This window comes from Molossus molossus, unplaced genomic scaffold, assembly GCF_014108415.1.
Source record: "Molossus molossus isolate mMolMol1 unplaced genomic scaffold, mMolMol1.p scaffold_m16_p_12, whole genome shotgun sequence".
Lineage (NCBI taxonomy): Eukaryota > Metazoa > Chordata > Mammalia > Chiroptera > Molossidae > Molossus > Molossus molossus.
In genome coordinates, this window is record NW_023425347.1 from 11735194 (window position 1) to 11761325 (window position 26132).

Sequence of the window (26132 nt, forward strand, 5' to 3'; positions counted from 1 at the left end):
TGTTTCGATTAAGTGTTAAGGGTAAGTCATACATGTGTGTACCCTTTAGAAAGTATTTCAGACACAACTGTTTTAAGAATTCAGAGACGCAAAGAAGTATTTCAGGGACTCTCAGGGGAGCCTTCACAACGAAGATGGGAATGAGCAACACCTACCGTGGCCCAAGGGGTGAGACCGTTGTCAGCGGAGGAAGCGCATGTGCGACTCGGACACGGGGATCCCTGGGTGCTCATGCTGCCCCGCGGCCGGGGGATGAGGATGAAGTGGGGAGATGGAGGGGACATGGGGCCGGAGGCTGTTTCCGGACTCTCTTCTAAGGCGTAGATGAGCCACAGGTGCTTTTTGAATAAGTAGAAATTATGTGTAAAAAAATTATCTTTGTAGTCCTTATCATCTCTAACACAGTACCTGACATGTAGAGAAATATTTGGAAAAAAAGTATTACATTGCATAGGAGGGGATGGAATGGGATGAAATTATAAAGGCAGATCTTAACTTTGAAAATCTGCATATATTTCCCTCTGCTTTAAATATAATAATACAATCGTCCCTCGCCACTTCGTGCTTCCACGTTTGCGGTTTCACTCTATTGCGGTTTTTGCAAATACTACACTGTACTACATGTGAAAAAACCGCAATCGCGTGAAGCCACGAACGTGGAAGCACGAAGTGGCGAGGGACGACTGTATATCAATAAAGAATCCTACTTCACGGAAATTAATTTATCGCGGTAGAGTCTGGAACTGAATAACCGCGATAAACGAGGGCCGACTGTGCCCTGGCCGGTGTGGCTCAGTGGCTGAGCAATGACCATGCACCAGGAGGTCACCGGTCTGATTGCTGGTCATGGCACATGCCCAGGTTGTGGGCCTGATCCCCACAATCGATGTTCTCTCTCATCGATGTTTCTCTCTCTCTTTCCCTCTCTCTTTCTCTCTCTAAAATCAATAAAGAAAAAAAATTAAAATAAATAAATATAATAATAAATACGTTGTAAATTGTTTTGTGCAATCAGTGAGCAATTTTAAGTCTAAGTTCAGAAAATAAGAAGATTCAAACCATGATAAAAATTTTACAAGTGAAGATGTAACCCACCCATCAAGACCGTTCTCATACCCGAGACTGAACGTGACACTGAGCGGCGGCCACTGCAGAGACTGGGCGGGGCTGCTGAAGCGTCATGGACCTATGCAAAAATGTGTTGGGCAGTATGTCTTTACATCAGTTTCAGTGATTCATATAGATATAGTAGCTGTGAATTTTGAATATGAGTTTGCAGAGCAGTGTTCTCACAGGAATCTGTTGTTTTCTTTTTGGCAGACCCATTACAAGATTTTGGCTTTTCTGTGGACCAGTGTTCCCAACATTTAAAATCCAATCTCAGCATTAGATTTGGAATCATTCTGAGTAAGTAAAAACTATTGCCATGAAATAAAACACTGCACAGCCTCTTCCTGGTTCACACACCCAGCGCCTGCATTAAGTGCAGTGTCCGGCTCAGCCACTGGCCCACCCCTCTGGGGTGAGCAATGCTTCCACCTGCACCGTCAGCTCTCCCCGGGGAAATCCAGATCCAGGGGACTCTTGTTTACTGCTGTGCTTTCTGTACTGAAAAGACCCTGGGCACTCATTGGGATGATACAAACACCTGGAATCAGTATATCCAGCAAAGAAAGCAGATGTGTTGAGCCTAAGTATTGATGTTTGCTCAGGAGAGAGATTTTGTTTAGTTATCTCAGCAACAAACATGGCTTGTCTTTGTGTTATTTCATTTCCCAAATAGCTGATATAAGTTCTTAAACCTCAACCTAGGCAAAGACATGCAAGACCTTCTCACTCCACCCAGAGCAGTGAGCTAGAATGCTTTTTGACTGTTTATATTTATGTGGCCATTAATGCCATTACAATTAGTCATTATATTGCTATAGTTACTAGAATTCTCCTTTCTAAAAGAGTTTTATCAAAACCAGAGCAACAGGATTTAATCAACTTGGCGTGTGGAATCATTCCACAGAAATGGAGGGCACATTCCCAGAGTCCGAGAACTCTGCATCTTTGTATTTGCAAACCTCACACAGTATCTGGACTCTATAGCAACAGCTTGAGAAGTGCTTTCAGGAGAGGAAGGGAGAAATGCAGATGGAAGGAGGAATAAGCACAACCTAAAAGGGCAGAATGGAAAACAAGTCTCAGAAAGAACTGGAAGCCAGCGCCGCGGAGCACCCTGTAGCTCCTGTGTAACTATGCTACAGTGTCTGCCAAGCAGCGGGGGTGGGGGTGCAGGCTTGACCACGCCCCAGCGCTACCAGGGAGGTATCTAATACAACCGGCTGAAAGTGCTGGAAGCCAGACCTGCAGCCATCACCTTAAGGGGCCCTGTCAGGGCGGCGAGCACAGCAGACGCTGCCTGCTCCGAGCCCACCAGCCTCCTCTCCCGCCCAGGGCTGCACCGCGGGTCCTGCTTCGCCCAGAAAGGGAGAAAACTGCCCTGTGCAGCCCAGACGGCGGGAAAGCAAAGTTCCTGGGGCTCATACCCTCACTCGGAGTAAAGCTGGTCATCTCTTTCGCTTTAGGAGAGGACATCAAGGAGCTGTTTCTGGGCATAACCCTCTTGACTGAAGGAACGTCCTTCCTGAGTTACTCCTATGCCATCTGCGAGGAGGACCTGCCCAGGTTTTCTTTCTGCGGGAGAAGGAAAGGGGGTAAGCTGTTGTCTGCCCACTGCTTGCGGGGCCCAGGAACCTCTCCGCCAGGCCGCCCACCCTTCCCCTGTGCACGGGCTTGGCTCCGGGGTCAGCAGCTGAGAGCTGTGTCCCATAAAAGTAGCCACAGGCTGTCCACCAGGCCCACCTTACAAGGTCGGTGAGCAAATCAAGTGAAACGAGCATATGAGGTGCTTTATAAACACAACATTGTGTGAGTGGTGGCGCCTTATTTATAAAAGTGGGGGTGGGGGGCTGGCAACAGGAAGAACCAGTAGCTTCACAAATCCACTGCCGGTCTAGTGTTTCCAAGTTTCCCAAGCGACCTCTTTCCTGGCAGCTCTCCTCAACACGGCAATGGGCTCTGGAAAGAAAAGGGAAAAAGGAAGCTTTCTGAATGTCAGCGTTTTGCTGTGGTCTTTCTCATCTGAGTTACTGACTGATGGGGCATCGGGAGGCTAAATTCGAAGTAGAGAAGTAGGAAGCCCATTGTCTTGTGGCTGTTTCTCCAATCACTAGGCCCTCCTCCCTCCACACATCACCCAGCCTCCTCACCAAGGCCCCGAGATGCCTCTATTTATTAAACCAAAAGTTGAGTCTGATCTGTGACTGTCCTTCCCCAGAAATTGTTCCCGTCCTCCTTCCCAGGGTCTCCTTCCTGTTTCCACTGGCCAAGAGGGAACATGCCCCTAACCCCACACCCCAGAGATACTCACCTGTTTCCTCATTCAGGGCAGACGGGGAGAAATCACCCGAGTGTGCTCTCTAAACAAAGGATCTAGAGGAAAGAGGGGTCCCCTTCCCATAGGGAAGACGCAGCCGAAGAGTACACTGTGCCAGGACAGGAAACGGAATGTAGGGGCGAAGGCTGGCTGAAGCGCTGGACCTGGCCACGCTGTGTAGATGACCGGCTTCAGCTCAGCCCTCCCTCCCCCCTCCTCTCTGCTCTCCCAGAGCGGGTCATGTCGGTGCAACTTTATCAGAGCACGTTCATGTTGGCCTACGATTGTTTATTCCCACTTGTCATCCCCGGTAGCCTGTCAGCTTCTTGAGGATGGGTAGTGTCATGGTCTTTTTATTCCCAGGATTTCGAATGACCTGATACATAGGGAGCACTAAATACAGCAAACATATAGAGTGAAAAAGCCAACGTTACTAAACATTCATACCAGGCACTTTTCTAAGAGCTTCATGTCTGGTAAGTCATTTACTTCCAAACCCATCTTTAAGACTTAGCACTAAGAATACTCAAATTTTATAGATGCAGAAACTGAGGCACAGAGAGGTTTAGGAACTTGCACCAAGTCACACAGCTGATGAGAGGCTCATGGCTCAAACCCAGGCAGGTTGGCTCCAGGGCCCACAATCTCAACTTCTAAGGAATGAAAAACAAAAGAAGAAACAACAAAATGGGTGAATGTGCTATTTGAACAGGAGCTTATTTAAAATCATCATTTAAAAACTCTTTCTAGCCCTGGCCAGTTTGGCTCAGCGGTTAGAGTATCAGCCTGTGGTCCACAGAGGACCGGGTTCGGTTCCCGCTAAGGGCATGTACCACGGCTGCAGTTTGTCCCGGGCCCTGGTTGGGTTGTGTGGGTGGCAGCCACTCGATGTGTCCCTTTCATGTTGATGTTTCTCTCTCTCTCTCTCTCTCTCTCTCTCTCTCTCTCTCTTTCTCTCTCTCCCTCCTACTCTATCTGAACAGAAAAAATGTCCTCGGGTAAGGATTAAAAAATAAACCTCTTTCTAGCCCTAGACGGTTTGACTCAGTGGTTAGAGTGTCAGCCCACAGACCAGAGGGTCTGGGGTTCGGTACTCTTTAAGGGCAAGTACCTCGGTTGCAGTTTATCCCCAGCCCTGGTTGGGGTCGTGTGGGTGCCAACCACTCAATGTGTCTCTCTCACTAAAAAAAAAAAAAACTTTCCAACCAGTGATTTGCCTTGTTTCACATTAGGACTTTTTTTCTTCCTAGCTAACCTGCCATAGAATGATTAGTCAGTTTTCTTCTCTGAACTTACTGGAAATATTTCTGATTAATCAGATGCATCCGTGTATTTCCTCAACATGGTGAGCTGTTCATTAGCTGGTCCCTATTTAATGTTTTCTACCTGCCCTTAGCCATTTCTGTCCCAAACTCCTCTCCCCACAGTTAGCCCTTCCTCCCTCCCTCCCTTCCTTCCTTCCTTCCTTCCTTCCTTCCTTCCTTCCTTCCTTCCTTCCTTCCTTCCTTCCTCACTGACTGAGTTCCTACTGTGTGCATTTAGAAACCCTAAAGACGAACCAAAAATGGTTTCTGCCTTCGAAACTACTGATAGTCTAGAGGAGATCAGAGATCCACAAAACACTCTTTCAAGTTGCTGTGTGGTGTGTGCTGTGTCCTGTTTGCCTTAAAGTTATTTAAAAGTCTGCTACAGGTTTTTCAGCATTTGTTTTATATAATTTGTGCACAGCATAGTAATGCTGGTAGTCTGCAAGGATTCCTGATTTCACAGACTGTTTTGAGGAACTCAAAGCATCTTGAGCTGATAATTAACTAACAACCCCAAGAAAGACCACCAACTTGATAGGCTGCCACCTACAGCCAGCATCTCCAGTCCTAGCTCCCATGTCGGCTTATCTTTCCAATTTTCCCCCAAAATAAGTATTTTTGAACAAATGTGGAAACATGTATGCTTGGAGGCACTACCAGCTTAGTAAGAAAGAACCTACTCTGGACTGTCCTTTTGTTCCTACTTCCTTCCATTCCCTGGGACAGATCTTCCCACCCCCCTCCTGGAAGATGGAAATGAGTTCCTAACTGGTTTTCCTACTTTCTTACCGCTGCCAGGGGTAGTTTCCCAAATATAGTTTTGATCGTGACACCCACCTACCCAAAAGACTTCAAGGGTTCCTATTTCTATAGAACCAATTCTTCAGTGAACAAAGTCCATCATGGACTTCACTCTAACCAGCTCCTCCAGCCACATCTCTGCCCACACACTGCTTCAGCAACAGCTTCATCAAATCATTTGCAGCTGTCTGGCCACACCCTGTGTTTGACACACGCGATGCTGTTCTGATGCTTTCCTGTGCCTCTAATACCTGTTCCCAGTTTATCTTCCATCCAGACCTCACTCAGGTTTCACCTCCTCCAGAAACCTTCCTCCAGCCCCAGCCCGTGCATTGTTTTCTCTGGGTGCCCCTGGAGCATCATGTTCCCACTGATCTCAGCCATACTCGTGTTTTGTGTTCTGTGGTTATAGTGTGTGTATGTATGTGTGTGCACACGTGTGTGTGTGTGTGTGTCCCTTGAAAGCAGGCACTTCAAACTTTGAACTCTTTGAAGGCAGAAATATCTCTTGCTCCTCTCTGTCTCTGTGGACTCTGCAGACAAGGAGAGACTGGCACAGAATAAAGATGCAATAAATATTTGTTTCTTGAATTTACATGTGACAGTGAATACAAACGTACCACCTCAGAAGTGTCTATCTGATGATGCTGATGCATGCCACAAAGACACGGGCAGCCAAATCCCAGCAAACTGTGAGCTATCTTGATTCTCCAAATTTAAAGAAAAAAAAACATTTTTTCCTCGGTGAGTGGTTTTAGCAGAATTAATAAAATAGAAGAGCTATTGTCCTCCAAAATGAAGATGTTCAATTCAATTTAGCAGCTCAAAACGCTGGTGTTTGCCTTATTCCAATGCTGGGCAGCCTTCAGATACTGATTTATTTTGTTGTCGCACAGTTGATAGCTGCATAGGCGGGCTGAGAAGCCAGGACTTGAGAAATTGCCAGAAAATTTTATATAGCATAAAATGATCAGAAAAGTAACATACAAATGCTGCATGAACAAATAATTGTGTAAATTTCTAAACCAGAGAAACTAAAACCTTAAATTCAGAGGCTTCATGAGTTATTCAGCGTTTTAACCCACCCACCGACCTAGTGCAGCAATGATGCTATGGAAGAGAAGTGATGAATTCCAAGACCGGAATTAAGAGAAAAACATAACACCAAAGAGGACCGAAGTCAATTCAGCCCTAAGTGCAAAGCCGCCGTTGACACACTAAGCGGGAAGCGCAGTCCCTCTGGGCTCTGCAGGGGCTTCTCAGCAGCGCAGTGAGAGAACTTGGCATCCACTGTGGGCACCCCATTATGGTGTCGGTTGCAGCTGAGTTGTTTGATATTTCCACAGCTTTACAATGCACCCCGCTGGCCATTTTCCGAGCCAGATAAAAACCACTAAATGGGTCAGGCTTAGTGAGACTGTGTGGACAAAATGCTCTCTTTTCTTCTGCATCTTCCCAGTTAGCACCAAGGCAAGAGCACATTGGATTTGAAGACCCAGTGATGTTCATTTGGCGTTTTCATTTATGCTGTAATTGGTAATTTGGGGAAACAGCTTCTATATCTAACCATAGGGGGTTGACTAAGTAGACTCTTGTTTGGCCAAAGATACAGTGTGCTGTGCATTTAAATGACATTGAAGGAGATTGTTAAATTACATGAAAATAAACTCATAAGGATATCGTTAAGTGACGAAGTTTGCTATAAAAAATAACTTTTGCACCCTGTTTTTATTTAAGTGTGCTTAAGTATATACACCCAAAAATCTTTAAAATAGTATACACTTAGGTGCTTGGTAGTAGTTATCTCTAAATGATGGAACTGCAGATCTTTATTTTTGTCTTTTTTGGAAATCTCTTCTTTTTATAATAAATATACATGGCTACTCCTTTAAATATTAGTTGATAGTTGTAGAAAAGACTACAGAGGATGAATTCTCTTTCTGCATAGGGTAAATAAGAGTTCTGAAAAATGCATAACCTACTTAATATTTAATAATATTTGGAGTAAAGAGAAAGTTCTGAATCAAAGAGCTGCATAGAAGTCAAGGGCCCCTCTGCTATCATATCCTCTCGCTGGGGGACCCCAACCCCCTGTACCCGGGTTCACTGAGAAGGAATCAAAACGGGCCACAGTTTTACTTCCTACTCCATTAATGCTGGTCTTTTCTTTTCCCTGCTAGTCATATGCATTCATCTGCTGTACTTGATCTTCATGCTTCTAAACTGGCTCTGTCAGCCTCACAGCAATCAAATCGAATGTCCTTAATAACCATGCCTAACTACTAACCCTAAGGAAGGAAGTTTCAGTAGACTTCCTTCCAGTTGAGAACAGAAATGCTGGTAGAACCTCTGTGGGGTTAGTTAGATTTGGCCTGGTCCACAGTCACCAACTGTGCCCTTTCCTCAGGTGATCTGTCTTGGCTGCGCATTAGTCAGTCTCATGCTGTTGTCTTGGTTACACATCGGTTAGCCACATGTGGCCACTCAGTCACGGAAACAGCTGGTCTAAATTGAGAGGCACTGTACGTATTAAATAGAGACTCAATTTCAGACTTACTATGAAAAAAAGAGAAATAGCTCAATTAAATTGTTATATTGGTTATAAGTTAAAATAATATTCGAGATCTATTGAGTTAAATAAAATATATCATTAATACATTTATCAAATAGTAAAACATATTATTAAAATTAATTTTACCTATTTAAACATGCCTACTAAAAACATAAAATGCAAGACATTATATTTCTATTGGGCAATGATGCATTATAATCTCCCTTTAAAATTTTCAAGATTCCCAATACCTCACACCCCAGAGCAATTAAATCAGAATCTCTGGTGACAAGCCCCCAGCCAGGTGATCTTGACGTTCAGCCAAGCTGAGGAGCAGGACCTTAGCCCCAGGCAGCTCCACACAGTGACAACCAGGTTATCACGGCAGCATGTGCCAGGGACCTTACAGGTTCAGTATGTGTAACAGCTACTTTACTGCCTGCACCAACCTTATGACATATCAACACTGTTGTTATCAGGCTCCTATAAACAGATGAGGAAACTAAGACCCAGAGAGGTTAAGTAACTTACCCTACGTCACAAAGCCAGCAGGCAGTGGAGTTGCGTTTCTCTCCAAAAAGTCGGGCTCCAGAGACTTGCTCTTAACCTGTCTGCTACATGCCCTCTTTGAACATAGAGAACCCTCTGCTGGAGAAGTGTAATCATTTTAGCCCTCCGCTCGGACTGGAAGGGGATGAAAAGGCATGACCAAATGACAGGAATGCAATTATCGTCTTTGGGCGTAAGCAGCCATTGTATAAGGCAGTGTTTCTCCAGGTGTGGTCCCCAGACTGGCAACATCAGCATCATCTAAGAAATGATTAGGAGTGCAAATTTTTAGTTCTACCCACACTTACTAAATTAACAACTCTGGGTCTGGGGCTTAGACTTCTGTAATTTATCAAGCCCTTTCTGTCACCAGTCAGAAACTTTTTTTACAGAGGGCAAGATAGTGGGCAATGCAGGCTTTGCAGACCATGCTGTTCCTACCCCCCTCTGCTGTCACAGTGAACGAGGCTGCGACCCTGTGGCGATGAGTGGGCGTGGCTGCGCACCCGCAACGCTTTGTGAAGGTTAATATCTGAAATTGAAGTTCATATAATGTTTCCATGTCTTGAAATGTTATTCTTTTTTTGCGTGTTTTTCTGCCCTTTAACATGTAAAACCATCCTTAGCTCACAGCTACGCAGGAACGGGCATGGGCTAGGGTGTGGCCGCAGCCTGCCAACCCTGCTCTAGGGGTTCTGCGGCGTAAACCTGAGAGTGACAGCTACAGGGTAGAACCAGGGTCTTAGCCAGAATTATTGAGCACAGGTGACCTCGGCTTTCACCTGGTGAGCACTGAGACATTCAGGTCCGGGACACCCGGGGGAAATGGAACAACTTGGCGTTAACTATGCTTTGCCAGTTCGAGCAAATTAGATTTGGAGCAGAGAAAGGGGACTTCTCCCAAAGACTGGTGAGAGATGCAGGTAGCTAGGAAGAAAGAGCACCTTGGGAAAAGCCATAGAGCAGCCCTGGCAGGTTTGGCTCAGCAGTTGGAGTGTCGGCCTGCGGACCAGGTTTGGTTCCCGCTAAGGGCACGTACCTCGGTTGCAGTTTGTCCCTGTGGGTGGCACCCAGTCGATGTGTCTCTCCCGCATGGATATTTCTCTTTATTTCTCTTCCTCTCTCTCTCCCTCCCGCTCTATCTGTAGATAAATGCAAAAATGTCCTCGGGGGAGGATTTAAAAAAAACAGCCATAGAACAGAACTGATCATCTCCTTCCCTCCCCCACAGCTGCCATTGCAGGCTGGGAACAGAGGCTCTTCTTTCTGGAGGGTCATTTACTCTCTGATTCTCAGCAATAAAATAGGAGCCACCTAATTCTTCACTGGGCAATAGTGGAAAACTACATAGGAAAAGAGGTAGGCCATGCCTGGCATGTTGGGAAGCATGCAGCAAGCATGGCAATGGTGAGTCTCCCTCGGCTCCCTCCCCTACCCGAGGGACCTTGAGGGGGGCAGAGCAGTCTGAATGATCCAGAGCTGCTTTATAAACGTAGTCTAGGATCGCCCACTGGAAGGAGCTAGAGGTGAGGATTCTCGCTCAAACCAGCTCACCTGAAACCAGGAGGCAGGAGCCCAATATGCTGGCAACCTGCTCAGGAGCCCGGGATCTCCTGACCGGTGTCTGAAGAAGTCTTTCCTTCTTGCATCTTTCTGTGCTGTTTTGTTTTCTTACCTTCGTCTAAAGTTAGCCCCTCAAGTTCTCATTTTCTCACCCTGGTTTGACTTCCTTTCAGAGTAGTGACCGTGTGAATGTCACTCTCTTCAGGGAAACCTGACATCTATTTGTGGAGATGTGGTCTCTCCCCAAAGCCCCAGCAAGATTATCCTACAGTCACCTGACACAGCACTTGCCCAACGTCTGGGCTTTCCAGCACAAAACACCACCACCAACGCAGCCCTGTCTGGCTTGTGAATGAGAGAGGTCACCCCAGTCTCTCTTATTCTCTTCTGACTTATCAGGAGCTCAACATACCTTGATGTCCACTCTCAACAACATGGGGTTCGTTTTGTTCAACGTGTTTCCTAGAGTACCCCATCTGAGAAAGATGAGTGAAACAATAAGTGAAATGAAGCAAACATTGATTGTAGGAGTTACCGTCTGGGAGTAGGAACAATCCCCTGCAGGACACACGCCACCCAAATAAAACGTGTAGGGTGGGGGACCACTCAAAGGAGCAGGCTCTCTCAGGCTTTGGCTGTCTGGAGAAAGGGGATTCTCGACTGGAAATGAGCCTGGAGACCTGGGCGAAGACCCAGACTGAGGCCATAAAGTAAATAGAATGAAAACAGGGTTTTCACCCTTGATGAGAAAAGATACATCGACTGTTACTTGGTCTGCCCAAGCACTAATGATTGGCTTTCAAAAACGATTTGTTTATTGTTTCACAGATTGACTTGCAGGTATAAATTGTGCATACCCTCTTGCCAAAACCAACTAAAATTAAAATAAAGGCTTGGAGGAGTTAAATAAGTAAATTGTGTGTGTGTGTGTGTGTGTGTGTGTGTGTGTGTACACTGGATCTATAGCTTGATCATACATTAGGAGACCTGTAGGTCAAGGGCTCTTCTTTGAGCCCTTGACAGCTGTGATCGACATTGTTGAAATGATGTAAATCTGGGAGGACTTGATCTTGTGCGTGAGCAGAACCCCAGGGGGGTGAGAAGATGGCTGATGAGTGGTGCATCCGCCCCTGCACCTGTGCAGCAACCACTTTCAGTGGGAGCAAAATCTGTTATGAAATACATACACCAGATATGACACACTTCACTTTATGTAACATGGATGCTACAGGAAAAAATCGGTAGTGGACTTAATTTTAAATGCATCTGGAAAGCTTGTAATTAAATATTACTGTGACACCTTCTGCAGGCAGAAGAGTCCTTTAGTTGAGAAAATAATTGCTCCCTGATTTATCTTTTGTGTGTAAATCTGAGCTTCCTTACTTTAAGTGTTCGTCCGAAGTGAGGAGTGCATCATAATCAGGTGAATTTCCATATACGGCAGAGTAGATCCCCTGAGAAATGTATTTAAAGTCTGACATGACATTGCCCACAAGGCAGATAGTATCTCTGATAGCAGCTAAGGGATTCTGCAATAATACTCATTGATTTTCCATACACAAATAAGACAAAGATAAAAGCATAGTGGGAGCTCATGTCCTTCCTCCCTTCTATTCTAGAGTGTTTCTCCTCTGTCTTGTTCATGCTGAACATACGTGTCTGGCCAACCTTGAACCATCACTAATTGCTGAGACTTCTCAATCTCACCGTCTGTAACTATTCAAAATTCTGTCCTAACAGCAATTCAGATTTCATTGGCTGGATTTCTATCCCCCTAGCTATCTCTGCTTCTATGTGCTCCTTTTCACAGATCTATAAAATGAAAGAAATTTGGGAATTGCCTTTGGGAATTTGGAAAAATTCCTATAAATGCTCTCTCCAAAATGCCTTATGCATTGCAGTGCTCTAGTAAAAGACAGGCAAAGGCCACCGTCCGGGCAAGTGCTCCCTGGAAGAAGCTCCATCATGATGTGCGCAGATGACCTGACAGCCTCCGTAAAGCACACCCACGGTCTTGCGGTCCTGCCCTGCGCCTGGCTCTCCATTTGTTTTACATCCAGGGCAGCGGCATTAGCAAATGCAAGCGCGGGGTGGGGGGAGGGGGGTGTCACTGGTTTCTGCTATAAGAGAAGTGGAATAAGTGGCTTTATCTGAGGCCTCAGGTTTAAAACACGTCTTCTCTGGGGTATCACCTGTGTCCTACCTGCTTGCTCACCTTTGATTTCTGGGCCATTTTAGACCATCTGCTTCTACAAGCTCATTTGCTTCAGGCTTTCTGCTCCACTGGTCCCTACACTTTATTTTCAGTCTCTCCCAATCCCAGCTTCTGCTTCGGTCCTTCATCAGCCATTGCTAATAGCCCGATGGCAAAGGGGACAGAGCGGCTCAGGTGGGAACCGTGCCTGCACTGTGCGGACGGGTCCACAGCCCTGCAGGGGAGTGCCGCTCTGCGCCTGGGAAACTGCCGTCTCTCCCACCATCGTCCCCTGCACCGTCGTTTTGTAGTTGCAGGCAGCATGCCACCAAACCAGTAGGGTTCTGAAAGAGCGTGCTGTTGCCTGCTGCATCACACTGCCGCGCTGCAGGAGAGCAGGCCTCGCCCAGCCCAGGGGCTCTCAACCTGAGCATCAGCGTCACCTGGAGGACTTGTTCCACCACAGACTGTCGGCCCCACCCCCACTTTGCAACTCAGTGCTTCTGGAGAGGAGCCTGAGCATCTGCATTTCTCACAAGTCCCCAGGTAAGGTTGGTGTTGCTGGTCCAAAGACCACACTCGAGAACCACCTGCCCCGCACGTGATGAGCACAGGGTTTGAAGCTAGACCTGCAGCTGGACCTTGACTGCCACGTATCGTTATGTGACGTCAGGCAAGTTACCCAGTCTCTCTGAGCCTCGGTTCCTTCATCCGAACCATAAGGGGAATCTGAGTACCCTGCAGGACCGTTAGAAAGATAAAACGGGATAATCTCTGCAGAGCCATCGGAACAGTTTGGCACATGGCAAGCACTCGATAAGTGATGAATGCTCCGTGCCTCACGCCGCTGATTAGGGATTTCTCAAGTAGGGCCCAAGCCCCTGAAGTCATCCATCTCAGAGTGGAAGTCTGCATTTTAACAAGGCCTGGAGAGGCAGCTTTTTTCCTTGGTGGGAGCAGAAACTTGACTCTGACCCAGGCTGCCTGTTCTCCGGTGGCTGACAAAGTGGGGGCCACACGCCCGCTTGCACCCCTGGGGAGAGAGCCCCGCTTCACTTCCCATGGAGCTGAAATTGGCAGCACCCCCTCCTCAGCGCCAGCCTTCCTTCCCCTCGGGTTTCACTCTTTGTTTGCACACTTCAAAACATGTCCAGCAGCTGTGGATTCCTTCTTGTGACGACTGGGCAGCTGCCCTGCTACAAATTCATGGAGAATCAACAAAAACAGCAGTTTAGTATTGAATTAGCAGAAAACTCCCACTCTTGCAAAAAACAGAACTAGAAACAATGGTCGCCATAGAACGGGCACCAGCAGTGACCAAGCCAAAGAGGACCTTTTCTTGCTAAAAAAAAAACATAACATGAAACACAAAGCCTACTAAGGAGTCCCATAGCTCGGAGCTTGCCCTCCCTCCTCGAATTCAAGCCCATTAGTAAGAGCCAACAATATGGTGAAACCGCTGCGACCCCAGGCCCCGCTGTCTGTTAGCTGAGCTCAGCACATTGAAACTAATGATGACCTAGCAGCAGAAGCATTTTTAATTTTCTAACACAATACAAGCTCCTTACAAATCCTTGGCCTCCTATGGAATTTCATGAGTCTGGCTCAATGACTCAAATACGTGTAATAATCGTTAGGAGGCTAATTAAGGATGCCGACTCCCAGCTCCCCATATCGCATCACAGCTCTGACCCCGTGGATCGGTGGTGTTTGCATTTTAACAAGCATCCCGAAAGCACTGATGTGTATGGACCCCAGAGACCCCCCCAATCTGCAAAAGGCCACGCTCCGTGATGTCGATTTCATTATTTCCCATCACATTGCTCTTTCCTGTGGCTGCCCCGGGTTCCCAGAGATCAATTCAATTCTTCTCTCTCCTCCCATCACCGTCTTCTTCATTTCTGTTGCTGGGAATCTAATCAGCCCACCAATTCACATGTTGTATTTTGAGAGTTATGTTAAGTGTTTATCCACAGAAATCCGGAAATAGGTTGGTAGAGAAAAACACTGAAATTCTCTCTCCCTCCTAACTGCCAGAGTTGTGTATCTCTTGGAGGGAGCAAGGGCCATAAACACAAATAGGTCTTGAAGGAGGAATAAAGTCAGAAACAAGTTATTTCACTTTTCGAGCTTTGATTTCTCCTCAGTGACTTCATAATTGGCACTCTCCTGTACAGTAGCCACTGGCCACATGTGGCCACTGAGACCAGAGATGTGGCCAGTCCAAAGTGAGGTGTGCTCTAAATGCAGAATGCACACTGGATTTGAAGACTTTGTGGGGGGAAAAAACAGTATGAAAATAATTTAAAAGATCTGATTAATACTTTATATGTTGGTTACATATTTTTAAAATATATTTTTTATTGATTTTAGATAGAGAGGAAAGGAGAGGGAGAGAGGGAGATCAACAGACACATGAGAGAGAACATCAGTATGGACTGGCTGCCTCCTGCACGACCCCCGCCGGGGATCGGGCCAGAACTCCAGTGTGTGTGCGCTGACCAGGTTACATATTGAAATGATAATATTTTTAATATTTGGGTGAAAAATACATATATGATTAAATTAATTTTACTCATTTCTTTTTCCTAGTTTTTCAAATGTGGCTACTTGAAAAATGTCAGTGACATCAGCGGCCCACATTATGTTCCTATTAGACGGTGCGAACCTGAAACCGCCCTGTCCGGGATAGCAGCCACTAGTCGCTTGTGGCTGTTTAAATAATTCACACTGAAATTAAACTTAAAACTCAGTTCATCAGTCACATTAGCCACCTGTGGCCAGGGGGCGCCGGAGGGCGTGATGCGGGCAGGGAAGAGCCTCATTTTTGCAGAGTGCTGCTAGACAACCCTCCCCGAGCACTTTCTGCGTCGCTGTGGATGTTAGCAGTCTGTCCTGAACTCGTCCCTGGAGTTCGTGTTGGAAAGGTTACCCTCCAGCCCCGCTGCAGCCCGAGTGCCTTCCCTTTGCTCAGGCCCTGGGTGATGCGGGACAGGCGGAAGCGCAGGGCCGTGCGTGGGTGAGCCCTGGGGAGTCTCTGCATCCTACAAGTGACCCGTCACAAGCACACAGTGACTGCTTTAAACAACATTAAGTTTCTCTGGTAAAGAAAGGCCATCAGGAGGATCTCACCAGCCTGCTTGAATGGACAAGTGTGTCCGCCAAGCTAAGATAATTCATGTAGTAATCCAAACTCTAGTAAGATACTTATGAGCTCCCTAGTGCATCTGTGATTCTGAAAAGGACCAAAGCAATAGCTCCCAGAACACACTGATCCTATGTACAGCCAAAGGGGCCAAGTAACCTAGAAATAAAATTGAGCATGTCCTAACTACCGAGATCGCCTTAGCAACAGAAAGAGTCCTATCCACAGAGGGTCGCCTGACGTGTCAAGGGATCCCAGCGTCCACAAATCCAGTTTATCGGAGCACACTTTTATTGCAGGCCCACTATTCAGTGGCAGTAAAACTCCAGGCAACAGAGCGATGACACCAGGCACTTGGGCAGGTTGTGCACTTCTCCGTCCTTCCTCTCTCTCTTCCCAACGCGCTGGCTCCCTCACCGCCACCCGCCCACCTGTTCGCCCCTCCGGGCACAGCTGTGGCCTTCCCTCCTGGCCCCTCTCTCAGCCTCGGTCTCCTCCCAAAGTGGGAGGCTCGGAGCCCCACAGGGACCACCCAGGGTGCTCATTCTCCTCGCTGTTCTCTGGAGAACAGGGTACAGGGTGTTCAGATTTAGCTCCTGGGCTGGGAGGCTCCATCATCAGAAAGAGGTCCAAATACATCAGCAGCAGGTTTCTGGGACCACCGCTCGCTCCTATGGGCCTTCACACAAATGGAGAAAAGGTACACCTTCTACCAGGAAGCATTCGTAGTTTGGGTCCTCCAGCCAAGTCAGAGACGAAGACCTGGTGAAGAGCCTACGGAGAGGCGATGGCAGGACGCAGGAGTGGGGAGGAGCCGGATGGAGCCAGGGCGAGAAAGGCCAGGAAGTGAGGTGTCCAAGAGCTGATGACCGGTGCGGGGAGCTTGGGCTCTGTCCCCCTGAGACTTTGGGAACTGTAGTGTGTGTCTCAGAATTGTCCCTCTGAAGGTCAGGAGTCTGTGGCATTCGTCCCTGATTCCAACTCTTCTAGGTCGAGGCCCTCCCCAGGGGACAGTCCCTGCCGGCTGCCCGCCATGGGCTGTGTGGCGAGTGTGGAGGGGCAAACACTAGGCCTGGGATGATGTCAGGGGCACAGCTGATGCTCACACAGCTGACGGGACCAAGTGGGTGAGCACAGGACACCAGAAGCGTCTGCCCGGGAGCCAGCCTAGCCCAGGCCGCACGGCCTGGCCCCGGGGGCAGGAGCTGGGTCTCTGCTCCCGCCCACCCCTCCCCTCAGCCGGGAGCCAGTGTGGTGTGGCCGGGACCACCTCTGAGACGCAAGGGCCACGCCTGGACACTGCAGCCCTGGGGGCGGGGCCTCACAGGGACCGAAAGGACTACAGCTGCTCTAGAGAAAAACAGGACAAATGGCCCAGGAGGTGAAGAAATGGACAAATCAGGACACACTGAAAAAATATAATAAAAAATAAAAACTAGGACTGAGCTTAGCCTGGAGCAACCTACTCACACTGCCTGGGACCCCCTGAACCTGGCTCTCAGCCTGGGGATCCGGTGGACAGTGCATTCACCCCAGGGGCCAGGGACCCTGCTGAGTCCCAGCCCCAGGCAAGAGCATTATCCATTTAGACGAGGTCTAACCGAGCACTGGTTCTGCACCCCTCGGGCGAGAAATACAACACCCTCCGGGTCAGAGACCAAAGAAAGCGGAGCTCACAGCCAAGAGGAGGGGATGAGGAGCAGGGGGCTGGGCCTCGCCACCTCCAGATTTGGGTTTCTTTCAGGAAATATCCGAGGCAGGGAGAGGAAGGAAGACTATGTTTAGAACTCACCAAAATGAGGTGATGCACCTGCTCCCCCTCTCCAGAGAGGAGACTCTTGGTCTGCCTGGAACATTCTCCCCAGCTCCCCCCTCACTGGGGGCCCGCTGCCCGAAGGACCCTGGTACCGGGCCTCCCCAGACTCCGAGGCCCCCCACTCACTGGACGACAGGGTGAGGGCTATGTTCTAGGGCATCACTGTCCCTGGCCCCTCACTGGGCCTGGCAGGTAGGAAAGGGGCTCAAATCCTGAGTAAATAAATAACTTTTTAAAAATTGTTCTGCATATGCTAATCAGCCAATGTATGATCAATTGAAACTGTAGTATATTATACTGTCAAGCATGCTCATAATGTTTAAAAATTGGACAGTTTTGAAATAAACTTGGAAAATTCAGGAATTTTAATAACAACTAGCCAGAGCTAGGAGATGGCAGGAAGGCCCGGCCCGGCCCGGCCAGCGGCGGAGGAGGGCACAGGAGGCCAGGCCCGCCTCTCCTGCCAGTCTAACCAAAACCCTTTGCGACCTTTTACTCTCACAATTTTCAAATCAATTTTCTCTTTAAAAGACACTATGTGCCAACCACAGAAAGATCTGGGTCAAAAAACAACAAAAGGCCTTTTCACAGAAATGACTTCATGGGTTCAGAACCAGGGAGGCGAATTTCCAACCGACTGTACATTAAAAACTGATGAAGATTTTAAATAAAGGGAAGGAGGGAGGGGTGCAGATACACAGGCTCTTTTTATAGTACTGGAGTGTGAAAATGTTAATTAAAGGAATCTCAGAATTGGAGAGGATCTGAGAAAGGAAGGAGCAGAAATTTAATTTTAGGTGTTGTTTCACCAGGTTAAAAAAAAAGACAGTTTCATGCATCACTGCATCAACTCTCGGGAGCTTCCTGGGCCCCAGAAAAGCTCCTGTGGAAAGTGTTGTATTTGATTTAATGACACTCTCTCACCCCAGCAAAGAGCCCATTAATAGTGAAGAGCACATATTAGCAGACTTTGAACACTAAATGAGCATAACAAAAGGTTCAATATTGGTCCATAGTATTCTTCAAAGAGCCAGACTCATCTAATTTTTCTTAAGCAGAAATTTAAAAGAAAGGAAAAGAAAAAAGACAGCCACAGGTCTTAGCAGTGGTGCCCACTGACTTGGCACAAAGGTTCCCAAACCTCGTCTCGCTCTGGTCTCAGCATCCGCCAAGTGAGCCCTCATTATGTCCTGTCCAGGGAGCAGTAATACCACAAACGACTATGCTTCTGCCCTTCCTGGGGGCCCCACTTTGCTCAGTGGGTTTGCACACTAGTTCTTAAGTCCTCAAATGCCCCTGCAGGAGACGCGTTCCCACTTCTACTTTTCCAGGTGAGGAAGCCGAGTCACAGGATGGCTAAGCAAAGTGCCCACAACACTCAGCTGGAAAGTAGGGGGGGTGGGTCTGATCCCAAGTCTGCGGGGCTCCTGGGTCAGGCCACCTGCACGATGCCGCCTTAGAACAATGAGTGGGTATAACACATGTCCAAGAGCATCCGGCAGACCAGACATGGACGGGAACAGTCGGTCCCCATCCTCGGACTCTGCCCCCGAGCCGCACTGTGTCCCCTACCCTGATGGCCAGCACGAGTGACTTCAGCTGGCTCATGCCCACAGCAGTCAAAGTCTTCGAGGTTCAGGAGGCAGAAACTATTCCAGTCAACGAAAGCAAAGGCATTTTCTCAAAAGGAGTCATAGAATCAGTGAGAAGGCTGCTATGCCAGGCAGAAAGTGGGTAGCTCTAGAGACTGGTGAGTTGAAATGAAACAAACCATCTCTTGCCAGAATAGATTGGTCCTGGGTCTCTCTGTCCCTCTGCTCACATTGTCCTGGTTTGGGTCAGAGAGTGTCCACTGGGAAGGAGATGGTTTTCTAAAATGAAATCATGTAGTAGCTGGGGCACTGTGTTGCCAGCTCCAGGGGGCACCACAGATTCTAGTGTGAATGGCGGGCCCTCGGGTTGTACAACAGGCCAGCAGTACAAGAGAACACCCTGTGCACACACACCACTCGCTCCACACACAATTAACTTTCTGTATAACTCAGTTATTGCATCGTGTTCAGGTGCACTGGAAGATTCTTAAGGACAGGATCCAAAATGTTAACATCTATTTCTAATACCACATCATACAGAGTAGTTGTTCCCAATAAAAATCATTATATCCACAACCAAATACATTTCCTTTTAAACATGAACGGACCAGTACACGTAGTGCAATGAGATGGGAACATTGGCCATCTGGTACACACCGTGTCTGTACCAGGAATTTCTCATGCAAGGAAGGAGAGGGATGTTGAAAACATGGGCATTTAACAGATGACAAAGTCTATGCTAAGAACATTCCCTGGTAGAAGTTCAGTCTCAGATTGCCCTGGGAAGGCCTTTGTACAGAGAGATAATCCTCGTGTCCCTGATGTTGTTCCATGTGGGCAGCTGCTCAAACACCAGCCATGCTGCCCTGGGCCCAGGGCCCCTTTGAATGTGGAGAGGTTGGTCTGTCTCCAGACACTGACTGAACAGATGCTGTGGGAAGCAGGACGTCTCTGTGTCATCAAAAGAGCTCAGTAGCTAACACCAACAAGCCCTTATTCACCTCCATCCTCCACCAGCCCTCCACCCTCATACCAGCATGGCTGCTCTGAAGGGCTCATTCCCCAGCCAGTCTCTTGGGTCAGCACATCTCAGGTGCCGACCCTCCCAGCAGGTAGGGGATTACAATAGCAGGTGCAAGAATGAAGTTGGCAAACCCATGTTCTGACTCTGGATCTGCTCATTCAGTGACCTTATCCTCTAACGATACGTTGCACCCCACTGTGGGTTAGACTCTGTGCGGCACAGAAGGCCAGTTTAGTGAAGGCAGCGGCCCTGTAAACATATTATTACAATTCTGGGTGGTCAGTGATTCAAATGGTTCACATACCATTCTTATCTACCCTTGTATCCAGCACCTAGAATAGTGCCAGGTATATATCAGATGGACCCCCAGTAGTGTGGATTGGTGGATGAATATACTGATGGCAAACACTTATTGAGCCTTTGCCATGTGCCAGGTGCTATTATGAGAGTTTTACATGCATTAACTCATTTGATGTTCACAAGAACCCCGTGAGGTGGATGTTATCATTTGTATTTCCTGATAGGGAAATTGAGGCACAGAAAGGTTGGGTGACTTGCCCAGTTAGTAGGAAAAAGATCCAAGACTCAAACCCAGCCCAGAGAGTCTGGCCCCAGAGTCTGTGCTCTTAGCCTCTGCTTATCGTACACTACGTGCCCAGTGCTGGGGAATCAGGGGGCAGCACCATCTGAGGAGCTGGGCTGGGTTCCATCCTTTCCGCTGACTTCAGTGTTGACGTGGATGACCCACTCAGCACACGATCCCTCAGTTCCTTAACTTCCTTACTTCCAACAACCATTTCCATCATTCCACCTCAGCCACTGTCTCCCATGTCAGCTCTGCATACTGTCATCGCCAGGAAATGCACACTTCTGAAACCTCAGTGCCGAGCCCTCTGCCCTCTGGCTTCCCCGTGTCCGTTCAGCTCACCTATTCTAGGACCCTAATTGCAACACTGGAATCCCCATTCAGCTGACTCCACCACTGTGTTTGCTATTAACCAACTCCTCCTGCCTTAAGTTTCTTCCTTACCCCCCTTGGATCCCCTGCTCTGTTATTGTAAGCTTTCCCCTGCCTCTATTCCTAGCAGCCTTGCCATTCTCTCCTTATCATATTTGTCCAGCAGGACTCTGATCCAACCCTCTACCCTCTATTCTTGTATCAGATCTACTGAATGCTGCTGAGAAAATATACACCTGAGCTGACCAGAGCATCTCTAAATCCATGGCCCCAAACCTCAAAACAGCACTCAACACTGCCTAGTAGTCCCACTGTGTTTTTCAAGTCAATTTCTTCCCCACTGTCCATAACTATTGCATACCACCTTCTTGTTCCTCAATGAACCAGAGTCCTCACCCTCAGTTCCCCCATGCCTTTGCCCATGACCTTCACTGAGAAAACAGAAGTAAGCAGACTGGAGCCCTGCCATTGGTCCACGGGCCAATCTACCAATCTACCTGCATCTGAACCTGATCGGCTCTGTCTTCTCTCCCATTAGTATGGGAGCAGTCTTAGTGCTCCTCTCGAAGGCAAATCCCTCCTCTCCTATTTTCTTAAACACTCCAGTCCTTCAGTTATTCCCTCTCTTCTGCATCTTTATTCTCTCTCTTTCTGCAAGATTATTTCCTTCAAATGACAAACATGGTGCAATATCTCCCGTCTTCAATAAAGAAACAAACCACTCAACCCCACACCTTCCTCTAGGTGTCATTGATTTTTTTTCTGCTCCTCTCTATAGAAAACCTTTTTTACTTTCTCATCTCCATTTGGGCATTTGTTCTCACTTACCCAGTGATCTTTCAAGGTCACTAAATGACATCCATGTTGCGGAATCTACTGCACACTTTGTTCTTAAACAAATCCTTAGCATCATTCAACACAGTTGATCATACCCTCCTTTTTTTATTGGAGAGAGAGAGAAACATTGATGTGACAGAGAAACATCTATTGGTTGCCTACTGCACATGCCCCAACCAGGAATCGAACCCACAACCTGGGTATGTGCCCAGACTAGGAATCGAACCTGTTACCTTTTGGTATATAGAACAATGCTCCAATCAACTGAGCCACACTAGCCAGGGCCACACCCTCTTTTTTTGAAGAACATCCATCTCCTGGCTTCTTTGAGCCATTTCTGGTCGCCCTCCTCTCCACAGCCGTTCCTTCTGGGGGTCTCAGCTGGCTTCCCGTCCTTTACCGCCCCCCCCCCCCCCGAATGTTAGCGGGCCTCAGGAGTGCTTCTGGCCCTTTTCCCTTCTCTACCTATTAATTTTATTTTACTGTCATGCAGGGTCTCATACTGTCCCGTGGTCTTATCACCATATACATGTTGATGACTCTAATATTCATAGCTCAACCCTTAACCTCCTACAAAAGTCCCAGACTCATATATCCAGCTGCTCTCAAGGCCTCTTAATCACCCCCAGAAACAGAGCTCTTCATTCACCTCTCCCCACACACACACTCCTTCCTCCCCAGGCCCCCCATCTCAGTAGATGGCACCCCTATCTATCCGATGCTCTAAGCTCTCCCTGGCCCTCATTCTCCACATGAACTCACCAGTAAGTCGCCGGGAAGAGTCCTGAATTTATTCACTTTTCTCCATCACAGCCATCACCTTCACCAATCCATCACTCACCTTGGCCACAGAATGGCCTCGTTCTAGGCCCTCCACACATTTGTCATTTACTTTTCACCACCTTCCTCCTCGCCCTGTCCTCAGGTCCTGCCCGTCTCTGCGCAACACAGGCCCTCTGTTCACTACGCTTCCCACATTCCTCTCCCTCCCGTCCCTCCTCCCCAAGCCCTTTGTCCTTATTCTGGTGCCCTGAGGTTCTCTTCTCCCAGCTCCTTGCAGGATCCCCTCATTCTCCTCCCCAGGGCTCAGCTCAAACGCCAGCTCCTAGGAGATCCCTTCCCTGACCAGCGCCCCGTCATGGCAGCTCCCACATACTTTCAGAAACATTTGCTGAGCGGTCCCCAGAAACTGTTACTAGTGCTTTACATTGATTAATCCTTTTATTTCTCACAGCTTGATGAAGTGGTCACTGTGATGGTCATTATTACACTCATCTTAAAAACAAGGAAACTGAGCCCAAGGAGATAATAACTGCCCAAGGTCAAACAGTCACCAGAGATGGCCTCGGGGTAACCCTGTGCAGCCCGCCCTGGCCTGGCCTCAACCATCACAGGCCCTGTGTTCACCTTACCTGCGTGTCTCCTTCCAGCACTTTCCACAGTCTACCTGCTGCTTGTTTAGCTATTTATATACTATCAATCTCCCCATTGGAATATGAACAATGTTTGGACAGAGACCCTTCTCTTCATCACTGGATCCTCAGGGTACCGTGAGCACAGACAATGTGAGAAATCATTTTTGTTTAAAATGGTTGAATAACACGATGCATGTTTTGTATATTTTTCAGAGCAACTTTATTATGCTGGCCCTGTCCATAATCTTGGATTAGATATTCCTAAGGTAAGGTTTTGGGTTCCTATTTTGTGTTGTTACTTAGCTATTACATTGAGCAGTTTTTGAAGGGGGAGGAACAGGGAATTAAACAGTTTAAACCATCCTCAGCCAACAGTAAGAAAACACTGTCTCGGGAGAGCCCCACCTCACAGTGGACACTGTCAAATGTCTGACACACTGGTTTCGACATTTCTGTAGTTAACGTTTTACGCCGTGTGGGACCTTTGGCGATCCTCTGGGGCACACTCCCAGGTGGAGGGACGCGGGCGCCCTGTCCCGGCCCGGAGCAGGCGCGGGCTTGCTGCCATCGGCTCTCCGGAGCGGAGCGCGGGCTCTCGGAGGAGCGCCACCAGAGGGCGCAAGGCCCCGTTACCACCCTCGCTCTGCTCAGGGGCTGCCACCAAGGAAATGAAGGGTCCTGCCCTGGCCGTTCACTGGAGCTCGCGCAGAGAGGATGTCCCACTAACCCCATTTTCTCAGAATAACGGGGCCTCGTTAGAGGGCTGCACTCACACAGCTCCGCCGTAGCGATACATCTCCAGGAAGCTAGTGCTCAGAGAGTCTCACGGAACAGCGAAACAATCACAAAAACGTAATCATTTTAGGTTTGTTTTGTTTTTAACGTCATCCTTTGTATCCTCCAAAAGTGTCCCCTTCTCCGTAAAGAATTTGTTTAACTTGGTTTCATTTCTCTTGTATGTTTCCTTTCTGTCCCAGCTCTGGGTTCCCGAGGGCCAAGCCATCCTGTCTCTAGGCCTCCTGGGACTTGAGCAGCGCTGCTCGGGCAGCTGGGAACTCCCCTCCCCCGGGTTCCCAGGGTGTCCCTGCAAGCCTTTCAGTGTAACATAAGCCTGGCAAACTCTCTTCATTTCTACAATGTGGGGCCTAAATTCTCCAAATAGATTTTTCTTTAAATTTTTGCTATTTTAATTCTTTTTCCGTACCCATTTTCATTCTGCCCCCACCCCGCACCCCCCCCACACACACCCATCCCCCCCCCACACACACACAGGAAATTGACTTAAAATTTGCAAACAATTGATTTTCATCTTGCATTATTGGCTTTTTAAAAAATATATAAACCAGTTCCCTTTAGCAATTGCTATGAAATAGAAGAAGAAAGAACTTTTTACAGTCATAAAATCCCTTTAAAAGAAAATTTATCAGAAATGTAAAAGCCAGGACTCTTGGATAACAGTGCTCAACGAGACTGTCGCCCAACAGGAGGGCAAAGATGTGATCGGGTCTCCTGGCTGGGTGTGGGTGTTGAAGCATCCACAGACCATCTTTGCCTGGTCCTCCTGCCTCCTCCCCTCCGAGGCCCGGCCTGGGGAGCAGAAACCTGATCGGCCCTGCCCCCACCCAGCCTGAGGACACCTTGCCAAACCGACAGGGGAAATAGCCTGAGTGGGACACATGCGGCCTGTCACATAAGCAGCAGAGGCTGGAGCCTTAATCCCCACTTGGGCTCCCTGGTTGGCCGAGGACCAGCTGCAGGCAGTCCAGGTTCCCCTGGCTGAGGGCCAGCCAGCAAGGCTCAAAGACTTCGCTTCCTAATATGGGACAGAGGCAGAGCGCAGCCCTGTGGTTTGAAAAGATCGCTCCCCCATCCCATCCCCTGGAGATGGGCTCTGTGCTAATTCTGGGCCTGCTTGGCTGCGAACCCACTCGGCACTCAATCTGCTGTGTCTTGGTTCTTTGCTCTTTGCAGCCGGTGCCGGGGCCCAGACTGCAGGCCCGCCTGGAGCCCTGCATGGCTGGGACTGCTGCGTCCTGAGCTAGAACTTGAGGTCCTTGGGCTTCCAGAGCACACGGACCACTTGTAGGTACAGCCTGAACTGCATAAGTGCCAAAGACTACAGGTTCCTAACTGACAAATTCAGCGCCCCTCTCAACAGCAGAAAGACCACTGCTCTCTGTCCCTTGTCCCTGCTCTTTCTGCCCTCCTGTCTCCTGGCATGTCCTTCCACCTCTCTAGAGCTGGGCACAGCAGCCTAAATACTCTTGCCTCATAAACCAGAGCATGTATAGCTTGTAATTCATAATCCAGAAACCATTCCTTCAAATGCTACATCTTTTCTTAGGCTTGTGAAGCAGTAATGAAAACATTTCGTTTTCAATAATTTTATAGGGTATGTAAGTAAATGCACATGGACAGTTAAAAAATAGATGATGATAATGATGATAATTAAACATAAGCAGATGCAAATGTGAGCTGGTTTTTACTCATAATTAATTCTCTAACTTGTACACTGCTTTGGTTAAATCCCTAACGTTCCTCCTGTAACCGCAGCTGCTCGATATTTCAGCAATCCGGCCCCTGGGAGCCAACAGGTCACAGAAGCCTCGAGTTGAATTGCCAGGGGTGTTCTAACCAATGCTCACACCCAAGATGCCACCCTGAGTGGAACCGGGTGCCTCAGACAGCTTTTGGGGCTTTTGCTTGCTCCTGGGCCCCTGCTAACCGCTGGGAAGTTGTTCTCCTCTGACAAAAACTAACTTCTGTGCAACTTCTACCCAGAAGTCTGCTTTCTTCCTTCCCTCTGGCTTGCACAGACTAGACCCCTTTCCTTCCTCCGGTGACAGGCACATCCAAGATGCGCCAGGAGTCCCCTGCATCCCTCCATCTGGGGCCCGTGGCCCTGCCTAGCTTTCTGCCCGCCCGAGCTGTTCTGCAGACTGTGGAGTCCAGGCAC

At 48.2% G+C, this 26132-nt stretch overlaps 1 protein-coding gene across 1 annotated transcript in view; it reads left to right on the forward strand.

Annotated features, from left to right (window-relative positions):
* LY86 (lymphocyte antigen 86) overlaps positions 1-26132 on the forward strand; it is a 60052-nt gene that overhangs the window by 32291 nt on the left and 1629 nt on the right. Inside the window, exons 2-4 of the mRNA XM_036256394.1 lie at positions 1321-1407; positions 2574-2702; positions 23390-23442. Coding sequence (XP_036112287.1) covers positions 1321-1407; positions 2574-2702; positions 23390-23442 — 269 coding nt within the window. The remainder of the gene's footprint in view (positions 1-1320; positions 1408-2573; positions 2703-23389; positions 23443-26132) is intronic.